The following is a 17,159-nucleotide window of genomic DNA, read 5'->3' on the forward strand; positions in this document are numbered from 1 at the left end:
GAATCCACCGGTTTCCCTGTTGCAGTTGCTACGGCACTAGTCCAGCCACTGCTTCTCTCCCTTGGACCACACGCCACCTCCTAAGTGGCCTCTTGGCTGCCACTCCCGGGCCGTCCCCTTGACCCCAGACAATGGCCTGACCGAGCCTGCACGGCCTGTGTCCTCTGCCCCGGCTCTTCCTCCAGCCTGTCTCCCCCCCCATTTCCCGGGCTCACTCTTCTTGAGTGACCCTGACTGGTTCCTGTCTCTGCACTGGCTGTGCCCTCTGCCCGCAGTGCCCTTCCCAGACCTCTACCTAGCCACCTTGTCCTCATTCAGGCCTAACTCGGTGACTTTGGCAAGACGTTCCTGACCACCCTTAGCCGCACCAGCCCATGGCCTCCACGCCTCAACTGTCTCCGTTCCCTCACCTGTTTTCTTGTCTCTATAGCACGTGTCACTGAAATTACCTTATTTATTTGCTTGCAACATCTGTTGGGTCTTAAGCATGCCAGCTCCTTGGGAGCAGGATGTTGTAGGTTGCACTGTCCGCCTCAGAAAGATATGTTCAAGTCCTAACCCCTCTAACTGAATGTCACCTTACTTGGAAATAGGGTCTTTGTCGCCATAATTAAGGTGTGAATTAAGATTAAGGTCATCCTGAAGTAGGGTGGGCCCTTAGTCCTGTAGGACTGGTGTCCTTGTAAGAAGAGGAGACACAGAGACAGGTACTTACAGAGGGGAGAATGTCATGTGAAGACACACACACACAGAGGGGAGATGGCCACATGAAGACAGGCGGAGATGGAAGTGATGCTCCCACCAGCCAAGGAATGCCTGGGGCTCCCAGAAGCGGGAACAGGCAGGAAGGATCCTCCCTGGAGCCTCCAGAGGGAGCCTGGCCCTGCCCACAGCTGGACTTTGCAGTTGATGAATCAAGTGCGAGTTGCTTTAATTCTCCAGCTTGTGGTATTTTGTTCGGCAGCCCCAAGAAACTAATACGGGGGTGGGGGGTGTTCTCAACACTGTCTGACGTGAGGAGAGGCTCAGGAAACACTGCCAAATGATGAAGAAATGGCCAGAATAGCCAAGAAGATTTTGAAAAAGATCCGGACAGTCTTGACCTACTAGACAGTGAATCATGCTATAAAGCCTGAACAATGATCTAATAGGCAAAAATCAGTAGACTAGAGGAGAGGGCTCAAAGCAGACTCATGTAAGTAGAGTAATTAATTTATTATTAAGGTAGCAATTTAAATCATTGGGGGAAAAGGTGGACGCTCAGTAAAGGGTGTTTGTGCAACTTGGCACTTGCTTTGTTCAGCCAGATATTTCAGAGCAGGTCCGCCTTGGCTGTCTGGTCAGAAGGGAGAAGGGCTTGCCCACAGGTCCATGCCGGGCGGTTCCTCTTCCAGGGAGTGAGTGGCCTTTGCCACAGGTCATGCAGGTGACTGTTCACACAGCTGTCTGTCGCTAGCTAGCATCTCGCCAGCTTACAGCCTCGTGCCTGCAGGAGCTAGGATCCCTTATAAAACTGCCATAGGTATAGTTTCCGGGGTTCACAAAGGGACATGCTTGGCTACAAAAGTGTCACACTTAAGGAAGCCCCAAACCTGGGGTCCCCATTGGGGCTTCCTCATTCATGAAGTTCATTTTGACCATAAGCAGTGTTATCTAGTGATGTGGTTTATGTTTTACCTTTATGGGGTTCCCAGGAAACCAGAGCTGGAGAGTCAGGAAAAGGTTTTGTTAAGCCCATGTGGACACGAATTAAGTTAGAGCCCTACATTAAATCATATATAAATTCCAGAGGTACTTAAGAGTTAAATGTAAAGAAATCCCACTTTTAAAGTTTTAGAAAAAAACATAGGAGAAGCTTCTACAGTGTAATGGTACAGAAAGCCCTTCTAAGCAAAGCATAAAACTCAGAAGTCGTAAAGGAAAAAATAACCTGAGAGATTTAAGAACTGTTTTTTATTGAAGTGTAGCATATACAGAAAGCAAATCCTGAGCGAACAGTTCTGTGAATTTTCACCAAGTGAGCATGTCGCATAACCAGTGTGAAGATCTGGAAACAGCGTTGGTGGCACCCTAGGGCCCCCTCCTCCTCCTTTACCCCGTGTCAGACTGATAGATTTGACTACAGAAACATTTTAAACTCTGGGATATCAAAAGACACCATAAATATAGTTAAAAGACAAGCAGCAGGCTGGAAGGAAACTATGTACAGCCCTTTGCAACATATACAGGGACATATACAGGACTGATGACCATTGTGTGCTATAAAAACACGCCTGCGGATCACAAAGAAGAAGGACCAATCATTCGACAGAAAAATTGGCAAAAGCCACACTAAGTAATTCTCAAGAGGAAAAATACAATGGCCCAGGCAGTGGAGCCGACACTGCCAGCTCTGCTGAGCGCCGTCATCCGCGTTAGATGGATGAGTGCTTTTCTCTCTCTTGCTCCACTTCTCTTGCCTTCTCCCTCCTGAGATTCAGTGGAAGCCCCGGGTGACAGATAATGTACTTCCTCAGCATCACCCCTCCTATCCACCCCTCCCCCCTGGCCTGCAGCTGTGCCCACATACCTGTCCGTCCGTCCCCTTAGGCTCATCCCTCTCCCAGCAGATGTTTGGTTCTCATGACTGGCTCCCCAGGTCAGCCCCGTGGGCTCCCAGACAAGCCCAGATTTAACTTGTCCTCTGGGGACACACCTGCCCAGGTTCCAGCCCAGCTCAGTGCTGGGAACGTCAGGGCAGGGCTCAGGTGCTTGGGACATGAACAACAGCTGTGGCCGGGCCAGGAGTGGCAGTAAGTAGAACAGGGCCACCATGGCCAGAGGTTGGGGCTGGTGAGAGGTATGGCACCTGTCAAAAAAAGCCAGGGTTGGGGAGGACAGACTTGGCCCCCTGGAAGGAGTGTGGGACAGGCTTCAGAGGCATTCTGTAAAGGTAAACTTCCCCAGAAAGGATTTTGTGGCAAATGACTGGGGGAGTCTGGACATGGACCCCTTGGAGATGTCCAGCATTGAGTTATCATATGAAAGATGGCCAGGCCCTGCAGTAAAGCCACCTACTGAGACAGCCCTGCCTTCCCCAAACACCTTTGACCTTTAGTTCACAGAACATACATCAACACCTGCCGGTGACCAGTGTCCCTAGGGTCCACTTGGGGAATCCCTGCTGTGAGGGGATGAAGATTCTAAGGCCAGGTTCTGAGCCAGCCACAGGCTTCTCTGTTTTGAGACTAGAGCTAATTCCAGGTACAGAAAGCCTTTGGCTGGAGGGTAGTTTGGAGGAGACAGTTTCCAAATCAACAAAACAGTGTAACTAGGTTCATTTGAGAAGGTTTCTTCCGCCCTTTTGTTAAAAAAAACAAAAAAACCTGTGCCGTTTCCCGTTGTTGTTGGGTGGGGGCCTCGTGAGTAAGCAGGTGTGTTTAGTTAATAGACGTATATGGAGAAAGAGGCCACACCTGTCACAAACTACGCCCCCAGATATTACCTATGGGTGGGGTGTCGGTAATAAAGTGATAATAACGTGTCTGCGCTGAGTTGAACTTCCCTCATCTTCCCTGGACCTCTGTGCTCCCGAGTTTGTCAGAGGTCAGAGGTCCCCAAAGAGCGTGGCTGCAGCGCTGGTGACAGTTTCTGAGCATCTAACACAGGTGAACAAACTGCTCTGTCAGATCCCTAATGAACCTGACCAAACAAAAAAATCTTTAAATCAGGGAAGCGTAAGAAATGAATTATCGACTGTTGTCTGGATTGTGCATTAAAATAGAGAGTAGTAATCGACCTTGGGGAGGTTCATCAACTCTCACCCCAGCCTCCTGGAACTGTGTCCCGACCTCACCTTCGTGCATTGCCCCAAACCCGGCGGCCTTGCTGGAGGCGGGGTCGTTGTCTGTGTTCCTCACCGCTGCTCCCCCGCAGGGCCCTATCCCTACCTGGAAGACTGCCTGCCTCTCGGCCATGCTCCCATTCATAGAGGGCTGGGCTCCTGGCTCACCCAGCTCTTCCGCCACCTCTCCTGTCCCATCCTAGCTGTGGTCGTGCCCATTAGCTGCTCTCACCTCCTCACTGCCAAGTCTTTCCTTCCATCCCCCTTCACGCTGCCGGCCTTCTCATCACCAGTCGTTATACTGCCCTGGAAGTGCAGCATCAAGCGTCCTCTCCGCCACCTTCTGCCCTCCTAACCCGCTCAGGACCCCTACTCAGACCTTGAGTCTGTGGCCCGCGACCCTTCCCAGCACCTTCCCTCCCCTCACAGCCTCTCTTGCCTCCTTGTCCTGCTTCGATTCCCATCCATGCTGATCATTCCTCTTGCACACGCTCTCCCCTCTTTCAGCCACTCTCTCCTTCATACTTGCCAGGCAAAACCCCTGGCCCTGAGTTAGTCCCCTCCCCCTACTACGAGAACACCCTCATGTTGCTGGACGCAGCTGGAGGAAAACCCGACCACACTGATCTGTCTGTCACAACTTCCTAAGGGTCTCCAGTGCTGGTTCGGTGGCCTGGTTGCATCTGCCTAGCCAGGTTTCTCTTCCGCCCTCCGGGATGACTGTTTCTCATCTCAGGCCTTCAACACCTTGTCCCTCTCCACTAATTTCACTCCCTGTTTCACTGAGAGAATGAAAGTAACTAAAACAGAACTCTGACAAACCCAGTCACCTCCTTCGCCTGCCCCGCGTCGGCGGCGCCGCCCCCCTCTGTTAGGGCGCGTGCCCTCTGTACCCCTTCTCTTCCTCCTTTGCTCTGCTCCCGTCCCCTCTCACCTCTGAAGACTCTGGTCCCCCGCTTCCTCCCTTCCCTTCCTAGCTGGATCATTTCCACCGGTACACCAACAGATGGTTCATGTTTAGAACACCCTCTCTCGACCCCAACGCCCCGCCTCCTTTCTCTGCTCCGTCCCCCCACGTGAAGGGGCTGTCTCCGCTCTCCCTCCTCCCACTCTCTGTGACGCAGTTTCAGCCAGGCTTTGGTGCTCGCCCTTTGGTACTCTGAAGCCCTCCATCAGGGTCACCAGAGATGGCTACCTTGCCGGATCCCACGCAGGTCTGCCCTTAGCATCACCCAGGTGATCACACCTGCTTCCTGAAGGATGCTTCTCCTCCTGGTCATATTCCTGCCTCACTGCTTCTTCCCCCAGTGCCTGGCACACAGTAGGCATCTAGCGTCCGTGTTGAGTGATGGGATTGAAGTGTGAAAGGGTGTGACTTTCCCCTTCTCTCCCCCTCCCTCCTTGCACCTCATGTAGCATTAGAAGGTGTATGTGGATCGCACGACAAGGTTTCTAAAGGTAAGGGTGTGTGTGTGTGTCTGTGTGTGTACATGCATGGAAACAGGGCTTCTCGGTGAGGGACAAGGCACTCCAGTGGGGTCGTAGCAGGGCTGGGAGGGGCACTCAGGTAGAGTAAGGAAGTACTTCTTCCTGAGTAAGGAAGAAAAGGGGAAAATACTCAGCAACTGGCTGGGCTGGTCAGTTAGAGAAGAAACTGGGAAAGTAGCTGGGAGTGGAACCTTCAGCACCCAGCCCAGGCCTTGGGTCTAAGTTGTTAGTCAAGGGAAGCACACTGAATGGTTTGTTATAGGAGGGAGTGACACGTCGGGACTTGCCCCGGGGGAGAGTCACTGTGGGGGCCTGGGAGGGGGACAGAAGGCCCAGGAGTGAGGTCTCTGGTCAGCCCGTGAACTCTGCCCTGAAGGATCTACCTCTCCCCCATGTCTAAAGATAGCTTGCATGCATTTGTGGAAAAGGAAAAGCGGGTAATTGATGCTCTTTTTTTTTTTTTTTTTTTGCGGTACGCGGGCCTCTCACTGTTGTGGCCTCTCTTGTTGCGGAGCACAGGCTCCGGACGCGCAGGCCCAGCGGCCATGGCTCACGGGCCCAGCCGCTCCGCAGCATGTGGGATCTTCCCAGACCGGGGCACGAACCTGTGTCCCCTGCATCGGCAGGCGGACTCTCAACCACTGTGCCACCAGGGAAGCCCTGTGTCAGTATGTTTTAAAGGCCCGGATCCCTTCTCTTTAGGGAAAAAAAGACTCAACTCTAAAGGCTCAGTGTCCAGCCCAGCACTCAAGCCCTCTTGTCCGAGGAGCCGGCCTCCTCTTCCAGGCTGGTCACCTCAGCCACTGCTGACCTTGGTGCAGGGAGGGGAGTTTATCCAGCTGCTTCTCCAGCTGTGGCCGCAGGAGACCATACATTGTCCTCTTACTTTCTCTGGCTGGGTGGCGCACGTATGCACAGCCTTGCTGGGAGACAGTGCTTCTGCTTAGGTCGTGTTTTCAGGGTGCACTCCCCAACCCGCCCTTCACATGGCTTGGACTTTTGGGAGAGGGAGAGGTGGTGGGGAGAGCAGGAAGGTTTCTTAGCGGGACTGATGTGTCTGCCCAGTTGGCTTTTGTCTGGGCTCTCAAGCTTCTGTTTCAGGCTGGTGTTTTGATTTCCACGTTGCTTAGCAACCCTCCAGCAGCCTCCATCCACCAGCCCGCCTGCCGGAGGAAAACCATTGTCTTTCTGGAGATCTGCTTTAGCTCCCAACTGATAACTCTGGAAGGAACAGCCACAAGCCAGTCTGAGCTGAGCTCAGAATTAGCACATGAAGAAGTCGTTGACCTTGATCTTGATGATTCTGTCCTCTTGAGACCTTGAAATAGAAGAAGCTGGTGTAAGGTCGGGCACAAGAACGCAGCCACAAATGGTACCTCAGACTTGGACCGTCTGCGTTGTTAAATTGACCTACTTATTTTTCTGACCTGTGGGCTGGGCTTTGATGGAATTTCCTTAAGGGGTGTTATTGTGGAAAATATTATGGAAGAAAGAAGCACACGTGGTTGGTTTGATTATTGATCCAGACTGCTGGCCTGCTGACCAGGAACGCGGCCTGCTTGGCCTGGAGTAGAGCAGACGCTCGCTGCAGCCTGTGGCTCCCACAAGACCTGCCCCGGCCCCCCCAGCTCTGTCTGATGACAGAGGTCTGTCCTGAGAACCAGAATCCCGGGCCAGCTTTGCTCTGCTTTGGGGCAAGCACTGTCCCCCCTGCAGTGGAGCCCTTTCTCTTCCACTCCTCTTGGCCCACTGGACCCGGGGGTGGGATGCGTGTCCCCCCAGGCTCCTCTTTGCCACCTCCAGGCCATCCTCCTTCCCTCCACCATAAAAGCTGTCAACTAAGAATATCATGTCCAGCGCCCACCAGGAGGTCTTCCTAGGCCCATCGAAACATCCAAACTGTCAGCACCCCACTTGGCATCCAGGACAGGAACCAGAGCTCGCTGGTGGGGCTGCACGGAGCGTTCCTCTCTGGAGTCATCCTCACAGCAGCTCTGTAAGGTCACTCACGGGGCGTGGACGCTGGGGAGGTGTGGATGCCAGGGCTGTCTTGCTGAGAAGCATCACTCCCCGATAGGATCTAGTGTCGGTGGTCAGCTGAGCTTCCAGGTTACCTCAAAGGACAGCTCCATCTAAGAGTCTCCTGTGGCCTCATCGTTGTTCTGGTCACCTGTGGTTCCTCCCGGTCCAGTGCCTGCTACCAGACAGGTCTATTTTTATCATAAGCCATCTCATCTAGTATTGTAGACAGGGTTTATCAGGTTACCAGGGAAACAGGACTTGGAGGTTAATCTAGGGTCAAACTCTCTTGCAGGCTCTGTTGACCCTTTGTCCATGCACACCAAGGAGCCTTGTTGCCCCCTGGCCCTCCTTGAAATCGCCTGGTTCCTTGACGGTTTTACCTTCTTCCCTGTCGGCCCAGACACTCCATCCACCCTCTGTGTCAGACATCCCACTTTTCATCCTCCACCTTCATCTTTCCAGCTCATCCCTCACTTCCCCAATTCCAACCACCTTGACCCCACTGGGACTGCGATCCCGTGAACCTGCCACCTCTTTTAAAATGTTGTTTTACATATACATGCATTCTTTTTCATATTCTTTTCCATTATGGTTTATCATAGGATATCGAATATAGTTCCCTGTACTATACGGTAGGACCTTGTTGTTTAACCATTCTCTATATAATAGTTTGCATCTGCTAACCCCAAACTCCCAATCCACCATCCATGTTGCTGAAAATGACATTATTTCATTCCTTTTTATGGCTGAGTAGTATTCCATTTGTGTGTGTGTGTGTGTGTGTGTGTGTGTGTGTACCACATCTTTATCCATTCATCTGTCGATGGACATTTAGCTTGCTTCCATGTCTTGGCTATCGCAGACAGTGCTGCTATGAACATTGGGGTGCATATATCTTTTCAAATTAGAGTTTTGTCAGGATATATGCCCAGGAGTAGGATCGCTGGATCATATAGTAGCTCTATTTTTAGCCTTTTGAGGAACCTCCACACTGTTTTCCATAGTGGCTGCACCAACTTACATTCCCACCAACAGTGCAGAAGGTGAACGTGCCGCCTTTTCCAGTCGCTTCCCAACCCCCACGCCTCTCCTCCCTTCACACACCACCCCTGCCCTCTCCCTCCCACCCCTGTCCCTCTCTTGCTCGTTACTCACCTGGTAAGCCACTGGGTAGGTCCTCCTCACCTGTACCTGCCTCTGTGTGGCTGGAAGTTTCTGGAGACAACCCACTACCACACCGCCGGGTCTCATTGCCCCTTCAGGGTCCCCAGGCCCTTCAGTGATGCTCCTATATCCCGTTCACCCTCCTGCGTCCCCAGACAGCTCCTGCACACCTCCCCCTGCAGCTCTGCCTCACCCACCCACCGTATCTGTCCCTGTGTCCTCCTTCTCTCCTGTTAAGTGGATGGACTCTGTGTTAAGGCAGCCCCCATTCACACATCGCCAGTCCAGGGCACTGCTGGCGGGTCCCCTCTCTCTCCTCCTCCAGCAGCTGTTACCTCCCTTGCATCAGTTCTACCAGTGTGCAAACCTTCGGGAAATCTTTAGACCCCACTTCCCGCTCTACAGCCTCCCATTTCTACACACACACACACACACACACACACACACACACACACACACACACGTGAGTTCCTCAAGGAATTGTCTCTACTCACGGTCTCTGTTTTTCCTCTTCCTCTCCATTCAGGTTTTTGTCCCTCAACTTTTCGGAAACTGCTCTTTCCTGGTTCACCTGTGTGTACCTAGAGTGATGAATGCTCAGTCCTGGTGGGACGGGACTCAGGGCAGCATCCAACCTCACTGACCCTTCATGGCCCCTGTCAGCACTGTCCTCCGGGCTCCTGACACCACACACTGCTGGCTTTTCTTATATCTTTTTGGCTTCTTATATATATATATATATATATATATATATATATATATATATATATATTTTTTAATACAAATGATTTTTTAAAAAAATATTTATTTAATTTATTTATTTTTGGCTGCGTTGGGTCTTCGTTGCCGCGCGCGGGCTTTCTCTGGTTGCAGCGAGCGGGGGCTACTCTTCATTGTGGTACGCGTGCTTCTCACTGCGGTGGCTTCTCTTGTTGCGGAGCACGGGCTGTAGGCGTGTGGGCTTCAGTAGTTGTGGTGCGCATGCTTCAGTACTTGTGACACGCAGGCTTAGTAGTTGGAGCGCACGGGCCCAGCTGCTCCGCGGCATGTGGGATCTTCCCGGACCAGGGCTCGGACCCGTGTCCCCTGCATTGGCAGGCGGATTCTTAACCATGTGTCACCAGGGAAGCCCTTGGCAGGTGGATTCTTAACCATGCGTCACCAGGGAAGCCCATTTTTGGCTTCTCCTCCTCCGTCTCCCCAGCCTTTAAACATGCTGTCCCCTCCACGCACTCCCCAGACCATCTCCCCCACTCTCATGATTTTAAGTACCTTCTGTTTGCTGGGGGCATCCAGTTTGTATCTTCAGCCGATGTCTCCGTGTAACTCCAGATGGCATGACTCCATCCTCGAAATCTGGGGCCTGTCTGAACTGAGCTCCCAATGCCTTTCCAAGACCGGGCCCGTCTGTCTTCACAGACACCGGGGGTCATGGCCATGCCATCCTGTCAGTTGTTCGGGAGCAGGACTTGGCGCCATCCTTGAACCCTGCCTTGCTCTCATGCCCCATGTGCGGTCTGTCCACAGACCCTCTGGCTCTGCCTGCAGAGCATCTGCAGGTGTTTGATGATGTTAAGGAGTTACGGTTACATTTTTTTTTTTAGATTTGATCATGGTATTGTGCTCCCTTTTTAAAAAGAACCCTTTTCTTTTAGAAATTCGTACAGAAATATTTATAGATAAAACGACGTGAAGTCTGTGATTTACTTGGAATAATCTGGGGCAGTGATTCTCACCCAGAGGACTTGTGAAAACACAGATTTCTGGGTCTTAAGGCCAGAGTTTCTGATTCAGTAGGGCCGGGATGGGGTCCCATAGTTTTTATTCCTGACACTGATTGATGCTTATTGTCTGAGGCCCACACTAGGAGACTGATCTGAGGTGTAGGAGAGTGGGTGATGGGTATGAATGAAGTAAGGTTGGGCGTGAATTGATAGCAGTCGGAGCTGTTGGGTACGTAGGGTTTATTACACTAGTCTGCTCTTCTTTGGAAGTTTCAATAATAAAAAAGTGTGTGTGTGTGCATGCACGTGCGCGTGTTACCAGAATTTGACCGTTTCCCAGCACCTCTAGTCCTACCACCCTGGTCCAAGCATCCTCTCTTGCCTCAATCGTTGTAGGGCCTCCTAACTGGTCTCCTTGCCTTTCCTTTGCCCCTCTAGGATCTGTTTTCAACAGGACAGCCGGAGTGATCCTCAAAACCCTGCAATGCTTCCCTCTCACTCAGAGTGAAACCCCAAGTCTCTTCATCACCTAGAAAGCACTTTGCAATGTGTCCCCGACTCCATTTCCTCTATCAGACACGCTGACCTCGCTAACCCTTGCATATGCCAAGAATGCTTCTGCCTCAGGACCTTTGCATGTGCTCTTCCGGACCCATAGTGCTCCCCGACTGTCCACTCAGCCACCTCTCTCTTTTCCTTCATCTACTTTCAAAGGTCGCCCCTGCAGTGAGGCCTTGTCAGACCCCACTGTAAAAGTTCACACTCCCCCCACTTCCTGCCCCTCTTCCCTGCTCACTTCTTCTCCTTAGCTCACATCACTGTCTGTATTGTGCTACGGATCTGATCTGTCCCCCTTGGCAGGAAGCTTGTGTGGTTCCTGGCACCGGGTAGGTGCTGCCGCTCCACCACCTTTGTGGCGGCCTCGTCAGTGCCACGGCTCCCGGCTCCCAGCCCCACCGGGTTGGCCTCCACTGTCATCACTCATCCGTTCATGACATGTGTCCCTTCTTTGCCACTGCCCAGTGTCTGCCTCAGCTGACTCTGGCGTAGGTGGGTTGGGATCTGTTTGGATCCCTGCTGGGTCCCTGTGCCTGGGACAGTGCCAGCCGCTTTTGGCTCTCAGATACATGCCCACTGAATGAACGGCTGAATCCCCGGGCAAGAGGTGGACGAGGATGAGGGTGGGAGTGTAAACGAGAGGACTTTCTGGAAAGTCATGGCCAATGTGGGGGCGGGGAGGGGGGATGTGGGCGGGGGAAGCAAAAACGTTCTCACATGGAAAAACCTACCGGAAATGCAAAAAAGTGTGGAAGACAGACATAGTCTATTTTTGAGACATTAAGTAAGGAAGGACAGAAGTTGCCAACGGGCAGATCAAATACGGTCTGCAGAGGTGTGCAGCCCACACGATGCTTAAAATAAATCTGGACTGGTTGCCAACACTGAAAAATCAGAAGTATCCTATTTCTCTTGAAAAACTGGAGGCTTGCTGGCACTGTGCTGGCCTGTCCTCCTGGGGTAAAAGGGTGGGAACGGACCGTGTGCCCTCATCAGAAGGGGCGTGTGTCCCCTGGTCGCAGCAGCTTCATTCATTCATTACCTGCCTGAGGCTTGTATGTATTTGATTTGTGAGCTCCCTTTTGAAGAGCAAAATGGATTTCTTCTTCCTTCGACACTAAGTGAGGAAACAGTTATTTGGGGCAGGCGGCATGTTGGGCAGTTTTAGAAGAGGCTGCCCGGGAGGCCAGGCCTCCGGGAGTGCTGCAGGTGGGGCTGTGAGGGCCGCAAGGGGGCCTGTGTCACAGGGATGGGACGCATCCTGCTTCCACGTTGCAGGGGTCAGAAGGGACCTCGGAGAGGAGGGCGTGGAGAAAAGGAGAGACGGTTTGCCGGGAGTCTGGGCTTTAAGAGGGTACCCCGGAATGTGACCTTATTTGGAAATAGGGTCATTGCAGGTGTAATTAGTTAGGTTGAATTGAGGTCATCCTGGAGGGGGGCCCCAAATCCGGTGTGATGGGTGTCCTCACAAGAGGAGAGAGACACAGAGCCACACAGGGAGAAGACAGCCACGTGACGATGCAGGCAGGGGTTGGAGTGACGCAGCTGCAAGCCGAGGAAGGCCAAGATTGATGGCCACCGCCACAAGCCAGGACAAGGCGGGAGGACCCTTCCCTGGGGCCTCCAGAGGAAGTGTGGCCCGCTGACACCTTGCTTCCAGACCTCCAGGCTCCAGAACCGAGAGCTGAGAAAGTTTCGATGTTTTAGGCCACCTGGTTTGTTTACCGTCAGTCTGTTTGTGGTGGAGCAAAAGCATCTCCCGGGACTGTCACGTGCACTAAGGTCATGACCTGCCGTGTGAACCACGTGTGAACGTCGGGGATAATGGTGTTGATTATATATTCAGGAGTCAATCATTTACAGGATTTGAATGGGACAAAGTGGCCTGGTGGCGTTGTGCTTCTTTGTTTTTAAAATAGGATGAAAAGTCTTTTTTGTTTGTGTTTGTTTAATTTTCCCAGCGCGGGGGCGGGCTTGTCCTCTGGGATCCAGCAGGGCAAGGGGTCAGTCTGTTTCCACGGCTTCTCCTGAAGCCCTGTTCCCACCTCTGAAGTGTGGATTTGACCACATTAACTTTGGCTGGCATTTTCCCGGGGTTTTGTTTATTCGGTCGGGACTATTTGCAGAGGTGCACGAACGCACAAAGACCACCATGTTTCAGGGTCAGCAAAGTGAGACCCAGATGATACTCCGGCTTCAGGGTTCTGTTCAAAGGCTTTGTAAAGCTCTGAGGGTTAAAATATGACTTTTTCGTGTCAGAATTATTCTCTTGCATTGAGCAACTTGTCCCCCGAGGTGAGGACCAGGCCTCTCCCTGGTTAGACTGGGAGACACCATGCGTGGCCCCGAACAGGGCCTGCGAGGGGCAGTTCGCTTCCACCTGTGGGGTTGGGATTTCACAGGCTTTACCTGTCCTAGGGCTTCACGTGTCCTAGAGCAGGGAGCAGGCCACTCCCAGGAGGGCTCCATGGCACAGGGCCCAGGGCCCGTCCCTTAATGGCGGGTTTGTCACCACCCTGGGCAGAGAGCAGACTCGGGGATGGAGAGGCTCCAGGAACTGGGTTGTATCCATCTGGGGCCCCTCAGATGTCCACACCCTAATCCCCAGTTCCCGTGAATGTTACCACACGTGGCAGAAGGGGCTTTGCAGATGTGATTACGTTAAGGGCCTTGAGATGGGAGATTGTTTGGGGTCATCTGGGGGCCCAGGGTACTCACGACGGTCCTTAACAGATGGAAGAGGGAGGCAGGAGAAGGAGAGAGAATGAGGTATGAAGATGGAAGCAGATATCAGAGTGATGCGATTGCTGGCTTTGGAGAGTAAGGAAGCAGCCAGTAGCCAAGGACTGCAGGGGACTCTAGAAGCTGCAAAAGGCAGGGGGATGGCTTCTCTTCTAGGGCCTCCAGAGGCAACCCCATCCTTTTGACATCTTGATTTTAACCCGGTGAAACCCATTTCAGAGACTTCGGACAAGCAGAATTATAAGATCACAAATTTGTGTTGTCTTGGGCCATTGAGTATGTGGTGGGTCATTTGTTACCGCGGCGGTGGAGACTAATACATCATTCCACCGCCTCCCAGCTGTCCCACATCCTCTGAGGCAAGTCGATGGAGTCGGCAGGGCTATGGTAGTTACCTTCAGGTTATTCTTCTCCCTGATCCCCCCCACCAAAAAAAAAAACCTAATCAATTAGAAAAATTCACACGACTGTTGGAGGAAAATGTCATTTATTAAACTGGTTTTTAACCATATAACTCCTTGGAGATTCTGATGAAAATTATGGATCTTAGCCTCATAAAAATATACATCAAAACTTTTGCGTACAATTTTAGAGATCATACGGATTCCCCCAAAAGCGATCCGTGAAGCTCCGGTATCTGCCCAGGCCTTCCTCTGTCTCCCCAGATGGAGAGCCCTTGTATTATTGGATTGGCCAAAAAGTCCGTTCGGGTTTTTCATAAGATGTTATGGAAAAACCCGAACGGACTTTTTGGCCAACTCAGTAGATGAATTCACTTGAGGCTGAGTAACCGCTTTCTTAGTAAGTCTCCCTAATGGTATTGCCAGGTCCTTATTTGAGGATTCACGCATGTTTATGTTTTGTTCTGTGCATTTAGAAACATTCTTCTGAGAAAGAGGTACAAAGGCCTGGCCCCTGTAACAGCCAATGGCATCTCCAGCTGCGTCTGTGGCATCCCCGTCAAGGTCAAGGGCTCCCTGCTTCTAACAGCCTTTCTCTCTGTCAGTTTTTCTGCCTTCGGTTTTGCACCAGGCTGGGTCTCGCCCTGGGCGTTCCCAGTAACTGCTGAAGAGCCGGGGCCTCTGTTCATCAGCCTGCCTTGGGGTTCACTGGCCCCAGGGCCCCCGCTTAGCCCCCAGGTGTTAGCCGGTCCCTGGGGGCAGGTGGGCACTTGAACGACGCAGCCTCCAGTGGACGATAGTTAAGAAGGACGGTCCTCCCCATCAGGGAGCGATGACTCACTGCTGTTCCTGAGCACGTGGACCGCGGCGCAGAGGGACGGGGCTGGCCTGCAGCAGCTGGCCCCGGGCTCGAACCCTCACACTCACGTCTGCCAGCCGGGGACTCCCCTCTGCCTCTCCAGCCCGCAGGCAGCTGCCGGAGCTTCCAGAGAGCAAGCTTTTGGTGGGAAGGTCTGAGTTACTGCAGCTCGGTGATTTGCTGATCCTCAGACCTCCACAAATATTACTTGGGGCCGAGCTATTGTCTCTGCGTTTTCTTTTCCGAGTGGGTGGGAGCTGCATTGGGAGCTGCAGTGAATGAACTCCAACAGGAGGCTCAGCTGATGCTGTCTGTGCTGTGTTTCTTCCCCAGCTCCAGAAGAAAAGGAGGTCATTAAAGGCCAGTATGGAAAGCTCACTGATGCTTATGGCTGCCTGGGGGAGCTCAGGTTGAAGTCCGGTGAGTACCCACTCCGAGGGGCAGCAGTTGTCAGACCCCCCTGGCTAGATAGATTTCTGGTGCCGGGCAGAGCCTCTCTTATGTTAGTGTGGAAAGACTGTGGGATTTAGGCGTTCTATTTTAACTGTCATCATCCTTTAAAATGTTTCTTTCGCTGAGCCAGCTCCTCTGGGCAGGAGGTCCAGGTGAGCGCAGCCTGGTCCTGCCAGTGGTGCTTCGTGCCCTGGATGCAGAGGAAGCTCACCTTCATCGCGTGCCCATCGGGATCTAAGGTTTTCCAGCCTGGTCTGGAGGTGGAGGGCTCAACCCAGGGGCTTGTTTGTTGTTTACAAGAGATCTGTGTTCCAGATGGGGTGGCGGTCAGAGGCCCGGAGCCCCTGGACTTGCTGGGTGTGTCTTGAGGGAGAGGAGCTGGGACGGCGCGTTGTTGGCTAGGAGAGAAAAGCCACCAGCACCTGACCGTCGGGCACCAAGGGTGGGTGTGAGCGAGAGCAACGGAAAGAGCTTCAGAGCTGGGCTGTGTAGTGACTAGAAGGGCCAGAGAATTACAGGAGCAAGTGGGCCTCCTGCTCGGCGTGATACTCGAGGGGCGGAGCCGTAGGCTGGGGTGGGGTGCCACCGCCTCCGTGTGGGACCTCTTGGACCTCTTGGACCTCTTGGGAGCCCTGGTGCACTTCTGGGGCTGCAGCCCCCGTGCCCTTCCTCCCCTCTCGGCTGCCTCATTTGCAGCTGAGTGTCTCCGAGGACTTATGGGGCCAAGACCAGAAGAGGCTATGAGTTCACCAAACGCAGGCTCTTCCCGAGCTGAGCGCGTGCATCTCCACATCCACGGAGCCGCTGTTTTCCTGGATTGAGGATTTTGAAAGCTGACGGAACAGCCCTGTTGTTTGCCGTTACTTTTCTGGTCTTTTCTTTAGTGGGATGTTATTTTCTGAACTATGATGATGACATTGATCATCTCCCAACAGTGTTTAGGAAAAGCATTCAGTACCCTCGTGACAAAATGCACTTATTCAATGTCTGTTTTGTGCCAATGGCTAAGTATACATTAGATTCTTTAATCCTAAAAACAAGTCAGCGTGATACGGTATCTTTATCCTCGTTTCCAGTAAAGGAAACAGACTCAGAGGGTAAAAGGAGCTTGCCTAAGAAGCTTAGGTAGGATTCAAACCTGGATCTACCTGCCTCCAGACCCTTGCTTTTTTCGTGAAGATGTGCTGCCTGCCAAGGGTTTCTGTAGATTTTTTCCCCCTGCAGCAGTTTTTTTTCTGAGGTTATGAAAAATTCCTGTGGCCTTTCCTCAGTCATGAGGATATGAGGATGACAGCTAACCTTACATGGTGCTTACTCTGTGCTAGCACTGTTTTAAGTGTTTAAATTTATTAACTCAGCTCTCCCAACAACCTGTGAGGTTGGGACTGTGACTGACAGAGAGCTTAAGCGTTGTATTTCATCTGTGCTGTGACACAGTTTTTATATTACAACACCTGGACATTTAAGATATGTTACAGTTGTTGGCATCCTAGTTATACTTGGCAACATTCTTCTTGTACATAAATTAATGGTCCATTTCTCATATGTCACTAGCCCGAAGTCGGGCAGTCCTCAAGTGGCGACTGGGGTCTAAACTCTTGCTTTCTGGCTACAGCGGCTTCCTTCAACCACTAGGCTGTTCTGTCCTGGAAGGAACAGAAAGGCTGAGATTTCAAGGCCAGGAAGGCAGTACCTTCCCCACATCCCAGGGCAAAGCTTTTCTTCCTGGGCTATGATTTGAGGTCAGGTCCAGGGAACTGGTCCTAACTGGGAAGGGTGGCAGCCCCCAGAGACATTGTCAGAGTGAGCCAGGGTGTCTGCGGGTGCCCAGCAGGGAGTGCCCGGGGCAGGGAGTGGAGAGAGGTGACCAACTCCTAAAGCTGCCCTGGAGAAGGCCATCCTCCCCGCCTGCAGCCCTCCCCGCC

At 52.4% G+C, this 17,159-nt stretch overlaps 1 protein-coding gene across 1 annotated transcript in view; it reads left to right on the forward strand.

The window, feature by feature from the left end:
• Window positions 1–17,159, forward strand: part of SYNJ2 (synaptojanin 2) — a 96,956-nt gene that overhangs the window by 17,668 nt on the left and 62,129 nt on the right. The window contains exon 2 of the mRNA XM_029224317.1: window positions 15,115–15,201. Within this exon, the coding sequence (XP_029080150.1) occupies window positions 15,115–15,201 (87 nt within the window). The remainder of the gene's footprint in view (window positions 1–15,114; window positions 15,202–17,159) is intronic.

Source organism: Monodon monoceros, unplaced genomic scaffold, assembly GCF_005190385.1.
Source record: "Monodon monoceros isolate NGI ecotype Baffin Bay Population unplaced genomic scaffold, NGI_Narwhal_1 Super_Scaffold_15, whole genome shotgun sequence".
Taxonomy (NCBI): Eukaryota; Metazoa; Chordata; class Mammalia; order Artiodactyla; family Monodontidae; genus Monodon; species Monodon monoceros.